Raw genomic sequence first — 15277 nt, forward strand, 5'->3', positions numbered from 1 at the left:
GCATTCTCTATCCGTGTTAAAAAAATTACCTTCATGTCTCTAACGATTTCAAAATTACAAAGATTTTGCATCTTTGATTTGCTCTTCAAAATTTGAAAAGTGTGACTTGATACACTCTGTCCCTGGAGTGCAGATATTTACTACATACTCCATTTGCCTTTCCACTTGTTCGTCCAACATATTTGCCTGACAACGGTAACAGACCGCTAAGTACACCGCTATTTTATTAAACCCCTTTGATCCCGATAAAGCAATAAAATCCCGAACGATCGGCACTCGAGAAACAAAGCGAAAGGAAGAAACCAGGATCCAGATTGCTGGTACTCGGATGTCGAAGTACCAGGATCTTCTTTTTTTTTTTTTTTGCATCGCTTACAAGCAGTTCCGACGATATTTAGGATCGAAGAACGCTTATGTACGAGACTGGCTACCATTTATCTCGTTGCATTCTCTTCCCTTCGCGGTACACGCCCGTGTTCGTACACCTATATCTGCTTTCCACCGACGAAACGATCGCATCTACTCGCTGAACCAGTGGCTCTCACAAAGTTTCGACACTTTAATAGAAGGTAGTTTCAGTTGGGACAATTTCCACTTTCGACGTGTCACTTGGACGTGGCCGTAATTCACCTGGAAATTGCCATCTTTGGTACATATTCCTGATTAACGTTATTTGAATAGATTGCAAAAATCTTCTCGTTGGAAAATTTCCAAATCTAACTGTTAATGATATAGAATTCATCAAAGTGACATAGGGTAATAGATTTTCTATTTCACATTAATTATATAATAATTCCATTAGCTAGTTTATTTATTTATTTTTCTATTTTATTTTCAATCGAACGTCCATAGATCTACCACTGTGAAGCATTGAATTTCTAATAAATTTTTAGTAAATCTAGGGATCCCTAGGTAAAAATCCTAGTTACATCACTTAAATCCTATAATAACAGTCAAGGGTTAAATTTTAAATAATTTATTATCAAAATGAATATTTGCCCCAAAATATAAATCCTAATATTTTTAATAAAGCCTTGGATCATTTCATTAACATTATTTCGATTGGTTGCAAAAATCATTGTGTTGGAAAATTTCAAAATCTAATTAATAATAATAGGCATGCAAAATTAATTTTCAAATTAAACCTCATCAAAATAATAGATCATAGATTGACTTTTGTAGAGCTAAAAAATAATTGCATTAGTCAGTTTATTTATTTATTCTTCTATTTTATCTTCAATCGAACCATAGATCTACTACTGTGTTTTGTATTATTAGTATAATACTGATGCTACTTATCATCGGAATAAATAACTCGATGATATTGCATTTGAGGTGGTGGTAGCGACCCTCGCAGTAGTCAATTGTGACCCCAACCCTGCTTGAAAAGTATAGATCGCCACGAAATGCCACATTTGTAGCCGGTCGTGTTTAATAAATACACGGTCTCTGTGCGTTGCATAGTTTACAGAGAAGAGCGTTTCACGTACGCGCGGCTGGGTGGCCCGAGGATTATCCAAAATGTCGATACAAAGCTGGCCACACGCGCCGTTCCAATTTATCCGTTTTGCCGGCTCCCAGCCGCCCCATCAGTTTCACGATCGCTGCCAACTATCTAAAGAGGTGGCTTCTAATGGAGCACGAGCCCGTACTGTGCACCGTGCACGGTATTAACCGCTTTCGAATTTCGAAACCGGACGCCTGCGAATTTTGTTACATCCGGTGCGTTACGCGTTTCTGCGCGATTCCAGGCGATGATGGACGATGATCGCGCCGCGTCTTCCGGTTAACCCTTCCGGTTCGACGATTCGCTACAATCCATAAATAGGGATCGAAGAGTGGAAAATGAATAAGGTTGTACGTGGCGAAATTCAATTTTCGTGCAATTTCATCTTAAGTGCAACGATGCACTCGAAAAGTGCATATGCAGTTTTGTTTGTAAATCGAATTGCACATTTCTGTTGCATTTTTTACATAGAAATTTAGTTGGAAATAGAAAAAGTTGACTAGTGTAATGGTCATTACCTGACTGTTTTCATAAGTGCATCGATGCACTTGGAAAGTGCATATGCACTTTTGTTTGTCAATGGAATTGCATATTTCGATTGTACTTTTTTCAAGATTATTATACAAGAATTTAGTTGGAAATAAGAAAAGTTGAACAGTGTAATGACTATGATTTGACCATCTTCATAAGTGCAACGATGCACTCGGAAAGTGCATATGCAGTTTTGTTTGTAAATCGAATTGCACATTTCTGTTGCATTTTTTACATAGAAATTTAGTTGGAAATAGAAAAAGTTGACTAGTGTAATGGTCATTACCTGACTGTTTTCATAAGTGCATCGATGCACTTGGAAAGTGCATATGCACTTTCATTTGTCAACGGAATTGCATATTTCTGTTGTACTTTTTTCAAGACTATTATACAGAAATTAAGCTGAAAATAGGAAAAATTGAGCAGTGTAATGGCTATTACTTGACCGTCTTCATAAGTGCAACGATGCACTCAAAAAGTGCATATGCAGTTTTATTTATCAATAGAATTATATACTTCTGTTTATGTAGATCGATTCCTTGGAACATTCTGAGTGAAAAATTATTATGATAGGATATTAAAAAAATCAACAGTTTGTGAGATATTTTTATTGCATTTTCTGCTTGCATTTTCTGGATGCATTCATGCACTTACACCAAAAAGTGAAGTCGTAAAAGTTTTCTTAAATAAATTTTATAGCTCCTTACAATGTTCCTCCAATTCATTTCAAATCATCAGAAAATATAAAAGATTAAACATTTGCATTCCAAAATGGAGGTAACAAACGTTTAGCCTGTAACGTTTTGGAATCGTTTTCATCGGCTTATTATTATCATTTCGAGGCAGGTAGCGTTCGAAGGCTATTTATGTGTATTCGTTATCGAAGCACGAAATAAACTGTAATGCTATTAGGAGGGTGTACCGGGGTGGTATGGTGTACTACCACGTATTTACAATGAACGGTTCTGCACTTTAACTCCCGTTTTATTAACGCCCGTGTCACCGCGTGCACGCGAATTATTGAAACGAAATGGAATCTCGTCGGAACCCGTCAATAACGATTCGAAAACGTGTGCCCTTCCCGGACGTGTCGCTCTTTAATTGCACTATTAATCGACCACCGTATTGCCACTCCCTGAAACGTGGACGGAAACATGTATCCATTTTCTAACATTTTCTAACATATTTTTTCAATTAAACTATACAAAAAATAAATTTAATTCACCCTAACGTAACGTAATAGAGAAAAATATAAAATCAAATTAAAATTATAGCTTTTTCTCTGAGGCTCTCTCCATGGTCCGCCGCGCCGTTTTGGAACTCTCTCCATGGTCCGTCATATTATTTTTTCTATTTTTTAAAGAAAAGGGTCAATTATATAGGGATTGACAACTGTATACGTTATACTACTGAGAATTTTAAAAGAGGATGTTTGTATGTTGTTGATTCCAACATCCGGCGAAGCTTTACAGTAAAGGGGCGTAGATAGGAGACGATGAAGATTCATGCGAGATTACGTGAAACGCGAATTGTTAAGTCTCTTAAGCCGGGGATTTTCGAGGGACCTAGGCAGTCCTGGCTCCACGCGGAATCTATACGCCGTTTATGGACGATTATGTAGCCGCGTTTCCGGTTTACGTGCTCGAAAAATTGCGATTCGACGTCCACGATAACGCGCGTCCGAACCATCGGGGACTGTGTAAATTGCAAATTTGTTGAAAATATCGCCGGCAGTCGAGCGAAATCCCGAACCGATCGACTGCATACGATTTTCACGGTCGAAAAATGTTCCGATGAATACGGTGCTTTTAAAATCCTTCGAAAAGGAAAATTTAATATATATACATTTTTTTTTTTTTTCGAAACATTGTTTCCAATGAAAATACAGACAGAAATTGCGTTTGTTATATTTCATTGTTTTCCTTGTAACTTCGTTTTCAATATTCCTCTGAATTCTCTTTATAAAACACAGTTTCCAATTAATCGAGAATAAAACAATCATAAAATAAAAGGGAACAATTTAAAAAATTTATAAATACTTGTATCATAAAAGTTAAAAAATAGCATTGATTAAAAGTAATTTTATTTTGGGGTTAATTTTAACCCCCTCAGGGGTCCCCAAAATACGAACAAAGCACCTCGTTATTTTCATCAAAAATCACTTTAAAAATCCACAAAATTTAATTGGAATCGGTTAGAAATATTTCTTTTTAAACGAGAGAGGAACAAAACTCTTTTGTTGACTTGGCTCGAAAATGTCCGCGGACGACCACCGGGTGAAAGAAGAAGGGACAAGAAAAAAAAGAGATAGAAACACGTGGAAACGTGGTGGTCGCGGGTACACGAAGAAACGGGTCGAGATAAGGTCGATCGAAGGGTGGAATCCGTAGGCGCCACAGCACGAAAGGGTAAAAAAAAGGGGAAGAGCTGTTAGGTAGCGTGTGTGGCGTGCAGTGTGTTGCGACCTTCTAATGAATAGGCCGATACCGACACCCAGGGAATTATATCGGTGCTTCTCGTACACCAGGGAATCGTGCTGGCGTGCTGGAAAAGAAAAAGGAGCGAATCGTGGAAACGAGCTCTGGACCCAGCTGAACGATAACCAACCGACCTGTTTCATTTGTTTTCCTTTTTCTTTTTATCGGGGTGTCCAGGTTAATACGCTTTCAGGTATCTACCTGAAGTGTGGTGTCCGCTAATGTGCAGCTCCTGGAGATTTTGTTCCCTTTGCTCCTGTTTCTTTCCGGTCCTTTAATTGGATTTCAATTAATCTTCTGAGGACAAGGTATATTGTTAATATGCTAAAAATGATATTTCAATGGGGCCCAAAGGATTTGATAGCCTTGGGTTACAAAAATTTTAATTCGATCCTGGTATTTCTATCTTTTTTTAAAAAATATTGATTTCCCGAAAAGGGTCCTTAAGGATTTGATGGTCCCAAGTCTCAGAAATCTTAATTTGGTCCTAGTGTTTCTATCTTTTTTAAAAAATGTTAATTTTCTAATGAGGGCCCTCAAGGGCATAATCGCCCCAGACTCCTGAAATTTTAATTCGATCCTGGTGTTTCTATCTCTTTTAAAAAATCCTAATTTTCTAATGAGAGTCCTTAAGAGTTTGATATCCCTAAGTTCCAAAAATTTTAATTCGATCCTGGTGCTTCTATTTCTTTTACAAAATATTGATTTTCCAAGGGGGCCCTCAAGGAGGCTTGGATACTTCCAGGTCCCAGAAATCTAAATTCGGTCCTGGTGTGTTTATCTCTTTTGTAAAATACTAATTTTAATTAAATTTAATTAAAAGAAACTAAATTTTCATTCGACCCTTGTGTTAAAAGTATCTAATCACATTATACTATTTAAAATGTCATATTTTCAAACAGGGTTCTTTGCAATAATAATTTTTTATTTAATAAGAACTTCGCAAACAAAATAATAAAGGGACTATTTTATATCTTAGGATCATCGTTTCATAAATTATTACCTTCTTCACTTCCAATTATTACACAAAATAACATCTTTGAGAAACGTAGCAGAGGAAAGATATTCAAGTAAAGATTACGGTGAACGAGTGGATAACATTAACGCGTTATCAGTACGATTTATAAAGTGAAACTCGAAATTATAGATCGAACACGATACGCTCGAACGAGCCCAGACCAACCGGTCGCCTTAATGGACCAATATAGGAACGTTGCTGTGATTACTCTTTGCCACGTTCGATTATCGACGATTTGCATTCATCGATAGGAAACCTTGTCCAAGTGGATGCAATTTATTTAGCAACATTGCAATTCATTCCAAACACTCTTAGCTCGTTAAAATTGTATTTAAAATTAAATTTGTGTATATAGGAGGGAAGATGGTCATCGTAATCAATGGGGAAGGATGATCATGATAATTATAGAAATTACAGGAGATAATATATGTTTGTTTTTGTAACAAATTTTAGTGGATATAAAATGACCCTACACAAGTCAAATCACATCGATTATCAATTTTTTCTTTCATTGAGCTGTTAATTAAATATGTAATCTAGAGATTCCCAAATCGACGGACCATGGAGAAAGCCATAATTTTAATTCAATTTCGTATTTCATATTATTTTCTTTTGTTAAAAATGTCATTTTCTTTCAAAAAGTGAATTTAATACACTTTGACTCTAAAATCCAGATACGAAGTCTGAGTGATTAACCCTTCTTTGCAATAGGAGGATAATTTCTATAAATTTTTCTAATTGAAGTCATTTCAAATTTAAAATGAAGATATTAATAATTTCCCATAAGTGATCGCGATAATTCTCCCTTAATTAGTCACGAGGATATTAATTTTTTTTAATGAAAATTGATGCAAATTGCAGAGTTCCTTAAAGATAACATACATCCTTCATAAACTACTATCATCTTTCATAAGTTATAACTATATCCTACGTGCTTTGAAAGAAAATAAAACTTGGATCATGCCGAAGTCTAGTATCGTTCTGAGTGAAAAAGTTGAAGTTCTCAAAGCGTCGAACTGTTTTCGATTGAATTCGGAAACCTGACTGGCCCTACAATATCGGTTAACAAGCCGTCGAGAAACTGTCAGGACTTGTTCGGGAGTTCCAGGAAAGTTACTGGCCGTCCCCTCGGTGGAGATTTAAAGACGACCACAGAACTCTTTTCCGTCGGTCGAGTACGAGGAGCACTCGTGAAAGCACTCGATTTCAACCGCAAACTAACGCTCGTCTCTTTCGACTTCCCTTAACCGGTGTGAAATTACACACCTGATTTATCCTAGCTGCACGCCTAAACACTCGAGACACCGCAAAAGGTTCTTGAAACCTGTCGTAATTATCACTCCACCGATTCAACTTTACTGCAAAGTAGGTACAGTTACGATGAAAGCTAGCTTCCGTAGGAAAAATAGAAAAATATTAATTTTGACGATATTAATATTAAAAGAATAAAATTTCAAACATTCTCGGTGGTCAATCGACGTGAAATTCGGAGGGACAGGGGGAGGGTGGAGGAGGAGGAAAAGGAGGAGGAGGAGGTAGGGGATCCCAAATATCAAGCGATACTTTCATCAATCTATCAGTTTCTGAAATATTAATTCAAAATTTTTCATATTTAGATGTAATTAATAATGCAATAGTATGAAGATATCGCTTTATATTTGGGGTCTTCTACCCCCTCCCCCGCCCCCCAAATTTCGTGTCGATTGGTCACTGGGGATATTTGGGATCATAGTCTATTAAAATTAATTTAGAAACAAAATAATATAATTTTTAATTATTTTATATTATGAAATTTAGTATGTAATAGAAATATCAATTCAAATTTCCCGCGTAAATGTTTACACGCAAGTGGTGGGGCGCCACAGACATATATATGGGACGTTCTCCCCTCCACTGTCATTCGCCTCGGGACCGCCTAGGGAGAAGGGTGCGAGTCCGGAATTTCTTGAGAAATCTTTGATCGTGGATGTACATACTTATATGTGCAATCATGTGTCATTTATTCCTTTCTAAAAGTATTTTTTTTCTACTTGAAGTTTTATTCAAATCTAAATGAAATAATTATTTTTGACAAATCTTTTAATAGAAAAATTTGAATTTTTATTCAATTTAAATGAAATAATTATTTCTGATAAACCTTTTGATAGAAGAATTTAATTTTCTGTGCTTGAATTTCTATTCAGTTTAAATGAAATAATTATTTTTAATAATTCATTTGATAGAGAGAAGTAACAATTTTTTTCTAATATGCAATTATTTTAAACTGCAATTTTAAAATATACAATTTGATATTCTTGTTTTTGGGGAGTCATTACAGATCGGTATTTACAATTTCGACAATTCTAACTTATCGAAAATTGAACAGAGATTCGATGACCGAAGAGGTCCAGCGATATCACCAATATTAACGATCAAAAGTAGCATAATACCAGTTCTATAAATTTCGATTGAGAGATAAGCAAACACCCTCTGCCACTATTAAAACACGGCACCCCGGTAACTAATTAAGATAAGGGGGAATATTATTAAGATTTAAGTTACATTCGAATTTCATCCGACCCAAGGCTCTCGGCTACGGATACGCCCCTGGTGTTCAAGGTTTTACCAGTGTGGTTATCCGAAATTATCCTTGCAACCCCTACGGCCTGGGGGCGAATCGTGTGTTCCGTGTGCGTTTAATGCACACGAAACAGATGTCTGTACAACGACGAGTCAACGACGCTCTTGTGTATTGTTGAATTCATAATTTTATTGACAACAAAAAATTATACATCAAACTAACAATTAATTTTATGAATTGCATAAAATATTTATTGAAGGCGCAATAAATTTTGAAGTATTTTAATAAATTAACCCTTTATTGCATAAAATAATATCCTACAGAATTCTAGTATTTTTTTAAACATTTGTAATTATAAATATTTCTTTTATTATACAATTTCTCTTTGAATAAATTATATCTTTTAGAACTTGCCTCTAAATTTTTATTTTTATTGCAAAAAGGTTTAAGTATTTCAGTTAAACCTCACTTAGCTTTAATAAATATCTCAGAATTTTTTCAGATTTTTTAAAAATCAGGTACGAAAAAACACCCAGTTTAATGGAGGGTTAAAAAAAAACAAAAATTATGCAATAATGGGTTAAAAATAAATTAGGTATGCAATGATGGGTTAAAGTATGTATCTAAAAAAACCCGTTTCACACTATTACTCAGCGAAAGAAGAGCGTCGAACGTGCAACAACGATCAGGTATAATAGGAAGAAAGATAAAACGAGGGAGAAACTTGGTAAGGTGTAGAAACCCTGAGAAGGAGTTTCAAACTGTAGAGCCATGTAATCATATACAGATAAGCAGGGTACGTATGTATTCACGGGTAGTATCCAAGATTCTATCGTTGCAGCAGCTGCAACGTAAGAGGATGTGGCGAACCTTGGTGAAAAGCCTGCACACCCGATTCCGTCGTGATTTCGTTGGGTTATTTAGCGGTGGGTGGAGAGAGAAGGGTTCTCGGGAAGTTTCGGTTCGCGATATCGAATCGCCTAACACAATGATACAATGAACAGGGAGCATACACGTCGTTCCTCTTGCAAACCTGTCTTCAGACGCCATACAACCTATGGCTTTTGTGTAATTTCAGAAAATAGACGATTCGACAGCAATACTGTGAAAAGGGACATTTTATAAAAATTGAATTGAATTGAAATTGAAAAGGAGTGGAATTTTATTTTATTTTATTTTATTTCCTGGAAAATTAATTTTCTGTGTCCTCTTCATAGACATCCATGGGAAAATTACAATAAAGGGAAAGGGGTTGGTTGTAGCTGAATTAATTCTGAACAACTTTTTTCTTTATCAAAATACTCGTCAATGTTTACTTTTTGAATTATTAATAAAAAACAGCGAGCAATCAGAGCTCACAGATTCAGCCTCAGGAATCCAATATTTCCAATCTATTCTCTAGTACAATACAAATTTATAGTGATTAATTTTTCCTCAGGAAACCATTCGTACCTGTTCGGTATTAATTAAGCAAACCAATCAACTAGCGGACGCGAGTGAAAAATTAATTTTCCATATTTGTACGCTTCCAATCTATCCTCCAGTGGGATAATTAATTTCTCCCTAGAAGAGCATCTGTATCTCTGTTGAAAAATGATTAAACGTTAGAATTTATGTTTGAGGGTGTTACCGAAGCAATTCAAGGAGTAGTTTCGATCGTTCAGGCGAAGGCCAGTTATCAGCGAGGAGTCAGGAAAATCGGGTAATTGATGGTGCACCATGGCCACGAAACGCAACAATGCCCAGTGCGAAATACATTTCCCCGGGCGTGCTTTAACGACTATCTACGAAATATCGGCTACGCTTGCAAACCGACCACGATTTACAGTCAGCCGCGATTAAGTAGCTTACCTGGGAACTCTGTGCCCCGCCGGAAACTTCGGACGGCAAGTTTCGACGTTGCAACTTGCCATTGCATCGTCGCTCGAATGAGTTTATCAAAGGATATTCGGCAATAAGACGAGAGAGATTGGTCCGGTTCGTTGCTCGACAGAAACTTCAAAATTCTCTAAATTTTTAATTGAAACAATTCTTTGAAATATTTTTAATTTCATCTCTGCGAATTTTCAATGTTCGCAAGATTTTTGATTAGAGGAGTTTTGAGAAATATTTGGGAAATCTTGGAAGCGTTTTGAATTCTCGGCTCGGCCGAGACGAACAGAAATTCTAAACACCAGCCAGAGGAGAATGATCGAGCTTATCTGGAATCGACGGGCTCAGTCACGCCTGCCTCGAAGACGCTTTTCAGCCCGGGGCAAGGTTTCAACTTGATGCGAAAGTTAGCTGGTGCGCAAGCCTCCATGCTTGAAGCTTCAGTTTCATCGTGGACGTGCTTAACGAGAGGTATCTTGGTTTAATGATACGCCAGACGAGCCGTCTCTAATTATACGCCTCGAAATTTGTTAACGAATTTATCAGCAAACTTGGCTGTTCCCTCTCGTTACCTTCCCTACGCCTGGGTTATTTTGTTGTTTGTTATATTCTGCTTTTATTTTGATAGAATTTTTCTTTTTTCATAGTTATGATGATGATTTTCAGTATTCAAATTTTGTTAGAGACAGAAAAAGATTGAATATTACAAGGTTTTATTCTCAAGTGCAAGGATGCACCTAAGAAATGCAATTGCACTTTTTCCTTAAACACAACTGCATATTTTTTTTCATTATTGATTTTTGTGACGTTGTATCCTTTTATAGAATTGATCTATGTACACGAAAATATGCAATTGCATTGGTAAGAAAAAGTGCAGTTGCATCCTATGGATGCATCGATGCATTTTTTTCATAATTAAGATGACGATTTTCAGTATTCAAGTTCTGTTACAAGTAGAAAAAGATTGAACGTTGGAAAGTTTTATTTTTAAGTGCATCATTGCACTTAAGAAATGCAACTGCACTTTTTCCTTAAATATAACTGCATATTTTTTTCTTTATGGTTAATTTTTCAAAGAAAAAGTGCAGTTGCATTCTAAGGATGCATCGGTGTCCTTTTGTCATAACTAAGATGATGATTTTCAGTATTCAAATTCTGTCAAAGACAGAAAGAGATTGAATGTTATAAGGTTTCATTCTTACATGCAATGATGCACTTAAGAAATGCAGCTGCACTTTTCTTAAAATTGCACATTTTTTTCTTTATTATTGATTTTTGTGACATTGTATCCTTTCAAAGAACAGATTTATATAATCAAAAATATGCAATTGCATTGATAGAAAAAAGTGCATTTGTATTTTGCAGCTGCATCGATGCACCTATGCAACAGTTCCAATTTCTGACGATAGATAGCTTCGTTCTTTTCTCCTAATTGAAAATGAAATTTTTTCGACTGAATTAACAATGTCCATTGGCTTCTTGAATCTATTGTTTCACCATAAAAATAATTCCAATAATTCCTCAATCGGATCGATCATCGTGAAAAGGATGACCATCAAATTGTCCCCGGCACGGTCAGCTTTTCACGGAAACTTTTTCAATTATTTCCGCAAAATAGGCGGATCAAAGTTGCCAGCTGGCCGCGTAGATTAATAATTCTGGAATTAATTAAAATTCGGCCGCGACGAAGGCGTAATAAGGCTCAGCGAAGCGAAAGAGGATCCGACAATCAGTCGATATCAACCCGGGGCCGGTGTAATTGTGAATTAATCGAATCAACCGGAAATACGACCTATCGAATACCGTTGAATATCCTTTTACGATTGTTCTTCTGCCGTTCGAGATATTAGCACCAATTATTCTCGCAAATATAAAATTCAACCCTCCAAGAATCATGCGGAGTTCAATTAACCCCAGCGGTTTTAAAACTGTTCTGCATAAAAAATTGATAAATTCTTACGTTGGAATTTTTAAATAAATCGTTGCATTTTTATTTAAATGATATATTTGTAAATAAATAATTTTGGGGGTGAAACTAATGATTTATGGTGTGACTTTTATTCACCCGGAAGGGTTAAATTAAAATATCTTAAAAATTGACGATTTTATTCTCAACAATTGCATATTTTAGTGAAAATTCGTCGGTTCGAGGAAAGTCTCGTAAGAGATTAAGTAAACACTAGCACCTGGCTGACAGAGTTTCAGGGATAACTAAGTGTTCAGGCTGTTCGTTAAAAACCCGAGGGCAACATGGATAAGTGAATTAGGAAGGTGGGGGGTCAGACGTCCTTTTAGTGCAGCCATTTACCTTCCTCAATTTTCTCTCCTCCCTTCATCCTTTCGTTGTTGCGAGCTGGATAAAAAAGTCGCCAAGTACCCGGTCTAATAGCTGCGAAGCTTTCCGCAAAGGTGGAAAAGATGAAAATCGTTTATGTTAAAGGGTTGCTTGTCTCGTTATTCAAATATCACCGTCCTATTATAAATTCAGTTTCTCAGAAAAAAAGAAGAAAATATTTCCCATTGAAAATTTAAATTTTATTCGCGGTTTCGGTAAAACGAACGATTACAGGGGAAAGAGTTAATAGGTTTCCGATAAGTAAATTTAACATTTAACGAGGTTTATCTACTTCTGTTTAAACCCTTTGCGGTGTCAGGGTGTTACTTCACGAATCATTAAGTTCCACGCCGCTTAGATGGGTCAACATCATCCCCGAAAACAACACCTTCCCGTAAAAGCCCCGTTAGGCTGGCAAACTCGTTCCAATCGTGTACTGCCGGCAAACAGTTTCGACACGGCTTATTACGCCTGCCCTGAATAATTGAGCACCGTGTTAATTAACTCGACTTCTCACCCCTGAAATTAAACATCACAGGACAGGATGGGAAAGAGACTATGAGCCATGTTGATCATGTTTCGTGAACGGGCGACGAAATTGTAGGAAATAAATCGTAGTCGTTCGTGTTGATATCGTTTCTAATTTGCCATGGAAAGAATTTATTTCACAAGGTAATTAATTCATTAGGAGTAGAGTGATAATTACTCTTCAATATATTCTGTTTCCAAATTTCTTTCACGTATGATTGATTTAATTAACTCTCGAAGGACGGACCAGGGGGAGAGCCTAAAGACGGCGGACTCAAAATTTAAATATTAATTGCATATGAATAAATATGTACCTAATAAATAATAATAAACTTAATAACTTTAAATAGTGGTTATAACCACTATAATAATTATTTGTAGAACTTCCTTGAAGGGTTAAATTCATTTCCAAAATAAAAATCTATCTCGAGATTTTCAATTCGACCATCTTGATCTTCTTCGAATCCTCGTTCCATCAACCCCCAAAAGGGAGAAAAGAGAGAGGGATGAAAAGAAGTTTGAAATCCTTGGTAGAGGGGTGAGTTTGACTTGCAGAGTGCTAATATTAAAGTTGCTCGTTGCGAAGGGTCGACGAGGGGCCGGCCATCGGTGGACGAAAAGGGGAACGAGGAGAGGGTTTTCTTCGCGCATCGGACCCGATTAGATTAGAATTTGTTAGGGGTGTCGCCCGGTAACTTCGTCAGAGGAACGCTGTCAGTTTTGTTTCATCGCCGACGGGCACAAGAGCTTTTTGAGAAAGTTTCTCGCACGAAATTCCGCGTCGAGACACGCTGAAAACTTTCCGGCTGAATACCGACTTATGAGGAACGACGTGGGTCAGAGGGATGGGGGTGAATTAGCCATGGCATCGGCCTTAATACGCGTCTCAACCGTCCCTTCCTTTTTTTACCAGAATCTTTTTTCTTCATACTTTTATTTCCTTTTCTCCGTTGGATATAAATGGAACTTGCAATTTTTTTTGCATCATTTAACCTTTCAACTAAGAATGACTAATTGCTCGTCACAGGGAAATGCTTCTCTAGTGTGCATAAATGTATCACGTTTTAAAGAAAGAGTTTCATATATTGGAACAGTGTGAAATTTAAAAAATAGAATTAGGGCTTTCTCCATGGTCCGCAGTTTTGAGAGCTTTATCCCTTCTTAAAGGGATAGTGTAAAATTTAGAAAATGAAAATAATATGAAATACTAAATTAAATTAAAATTGTGGCTCTCTCCATGGACCGCCGTCAAAGGGTCAAGAAACGTATTATATTATATTCCAAAGGGTCAAGAACTGTATACGTTATCTATAAAATGATATTTCAAGTGGTTCTATTGTAACTAATGTAAAGCAAAATTGTGAGAGTAGAAACGTTAGTAGTTTTCCTTTTCTCTCCCCAAGGAGAATCACACCACCGGAGGGAATCAATTTCTCCTCACGTTCCTGGGGAACAGACGTCAAAGGGGAATTTCGATGAGTCGAATTGACAGTTTTACGATCTCTCGCTAAAGCTTCCTATATTTCGTTCGTCTCCTCCACGGATCAGGAAAAGCTTTTCCTCGACATCGAGGACACTTGGCCAAGATCCGGACGTGTTTTCTCGTCGTCTTAATTCGAATACCACCATGAAGGAATGACGTTTCCACTTACTTTCACGTAGAAGAACGATTTTTATGACCTACGTGTCTTTATTTAATTTTTATCCTTTATTTTATTAACATTCTTCTTACACGATTCTTTTTCGATTTCTCACAAGAAAATTAAAAGAATCTTAAAGTTTTTTTCATTGATTTCATTTTTATTTTAAATTGCTTATAGATTATTTTAAATAAACTGTATTCAAAAGTAGGTATTATTTATAGGATAATAAATTTGGCATGGAAAATTACATTTTTTTAATCGAAAAGATTAATATTTCAAATTACATTAAGAGAATCTTAAAATTTATATTTTTAATTATTTTCTGTTGTGGAATTATTTCATTTTTCTCAGTAATAAATAATCTACATTCAAAAATGGATATTATATTTATAGGACAGTAAATTTAGGAAGGGGAAATTACATTTTTATAATTGCAAATGTATTTCTCACAGGAAACTTATTAATATTTCAAATTACATTAAGAGAATCTTAAAATTTATATTTTTAATTATTTTCTGTTGTGGAATTATTTCATTTTTCTCAGTAATAAATAATCTACATTCAAAACTGGATATTATATTTATAGGACAGTAAATGTAGCATGGAAAATTACTATTTTTATAATTGAAAACGTATTTCACTCACCATGTATGCTTTTGGACGAATCAACTCGAAGTATTCCCTCGCTTTGTATCTGATCCTTTCCATTAGTAACTCGACAAGTGTAGAATCCCATATCCCCTACGTCCAAGTTGATGATTTTTAAGCGACTTCCGGCGATGTTTTTCGCTGCATGCTCGTGTGCC

General features: G+C 36.1%; 1 protein-coding gene across 2 annotated transcripts in view; it reads right to left on the reverse strand.

The window, feature by feature from the left end:
* LOC114877101 (tyrosine-protein kinase transmembrane receptor Ror) overlaps window positions 1-15277 on the reverse strand; it is a 226489-nt gene that overhangs the window by 17590 nt on the left and 193622 nt on the right. For both annotated transcript variants that reach the window (XM_046286693.1, XM_029189254.2), the window contains exon 4: window positions 15117-15276. In XM_046286693.1, the coding sequence (XP_046142649.1) occupies window positions 15117-15276 (160 nt within the window). The remainder of the gene's footprint in view (window positions 1-15116; window position 15277) is intronic.

This window comes from Osmia bicornis, chromosome 8 (genome assembly GCF_907164935.1).
Source record: "Osmia bicornis bicornis chromosome 8, iOsmBic2.1, whole genome shotgun sequence".
NCBI lineage: Eukaryota > Metazoa > Arthropoda > Insecta > Hymenoptera > Megachilidae > Osmia > Osmia bicornis.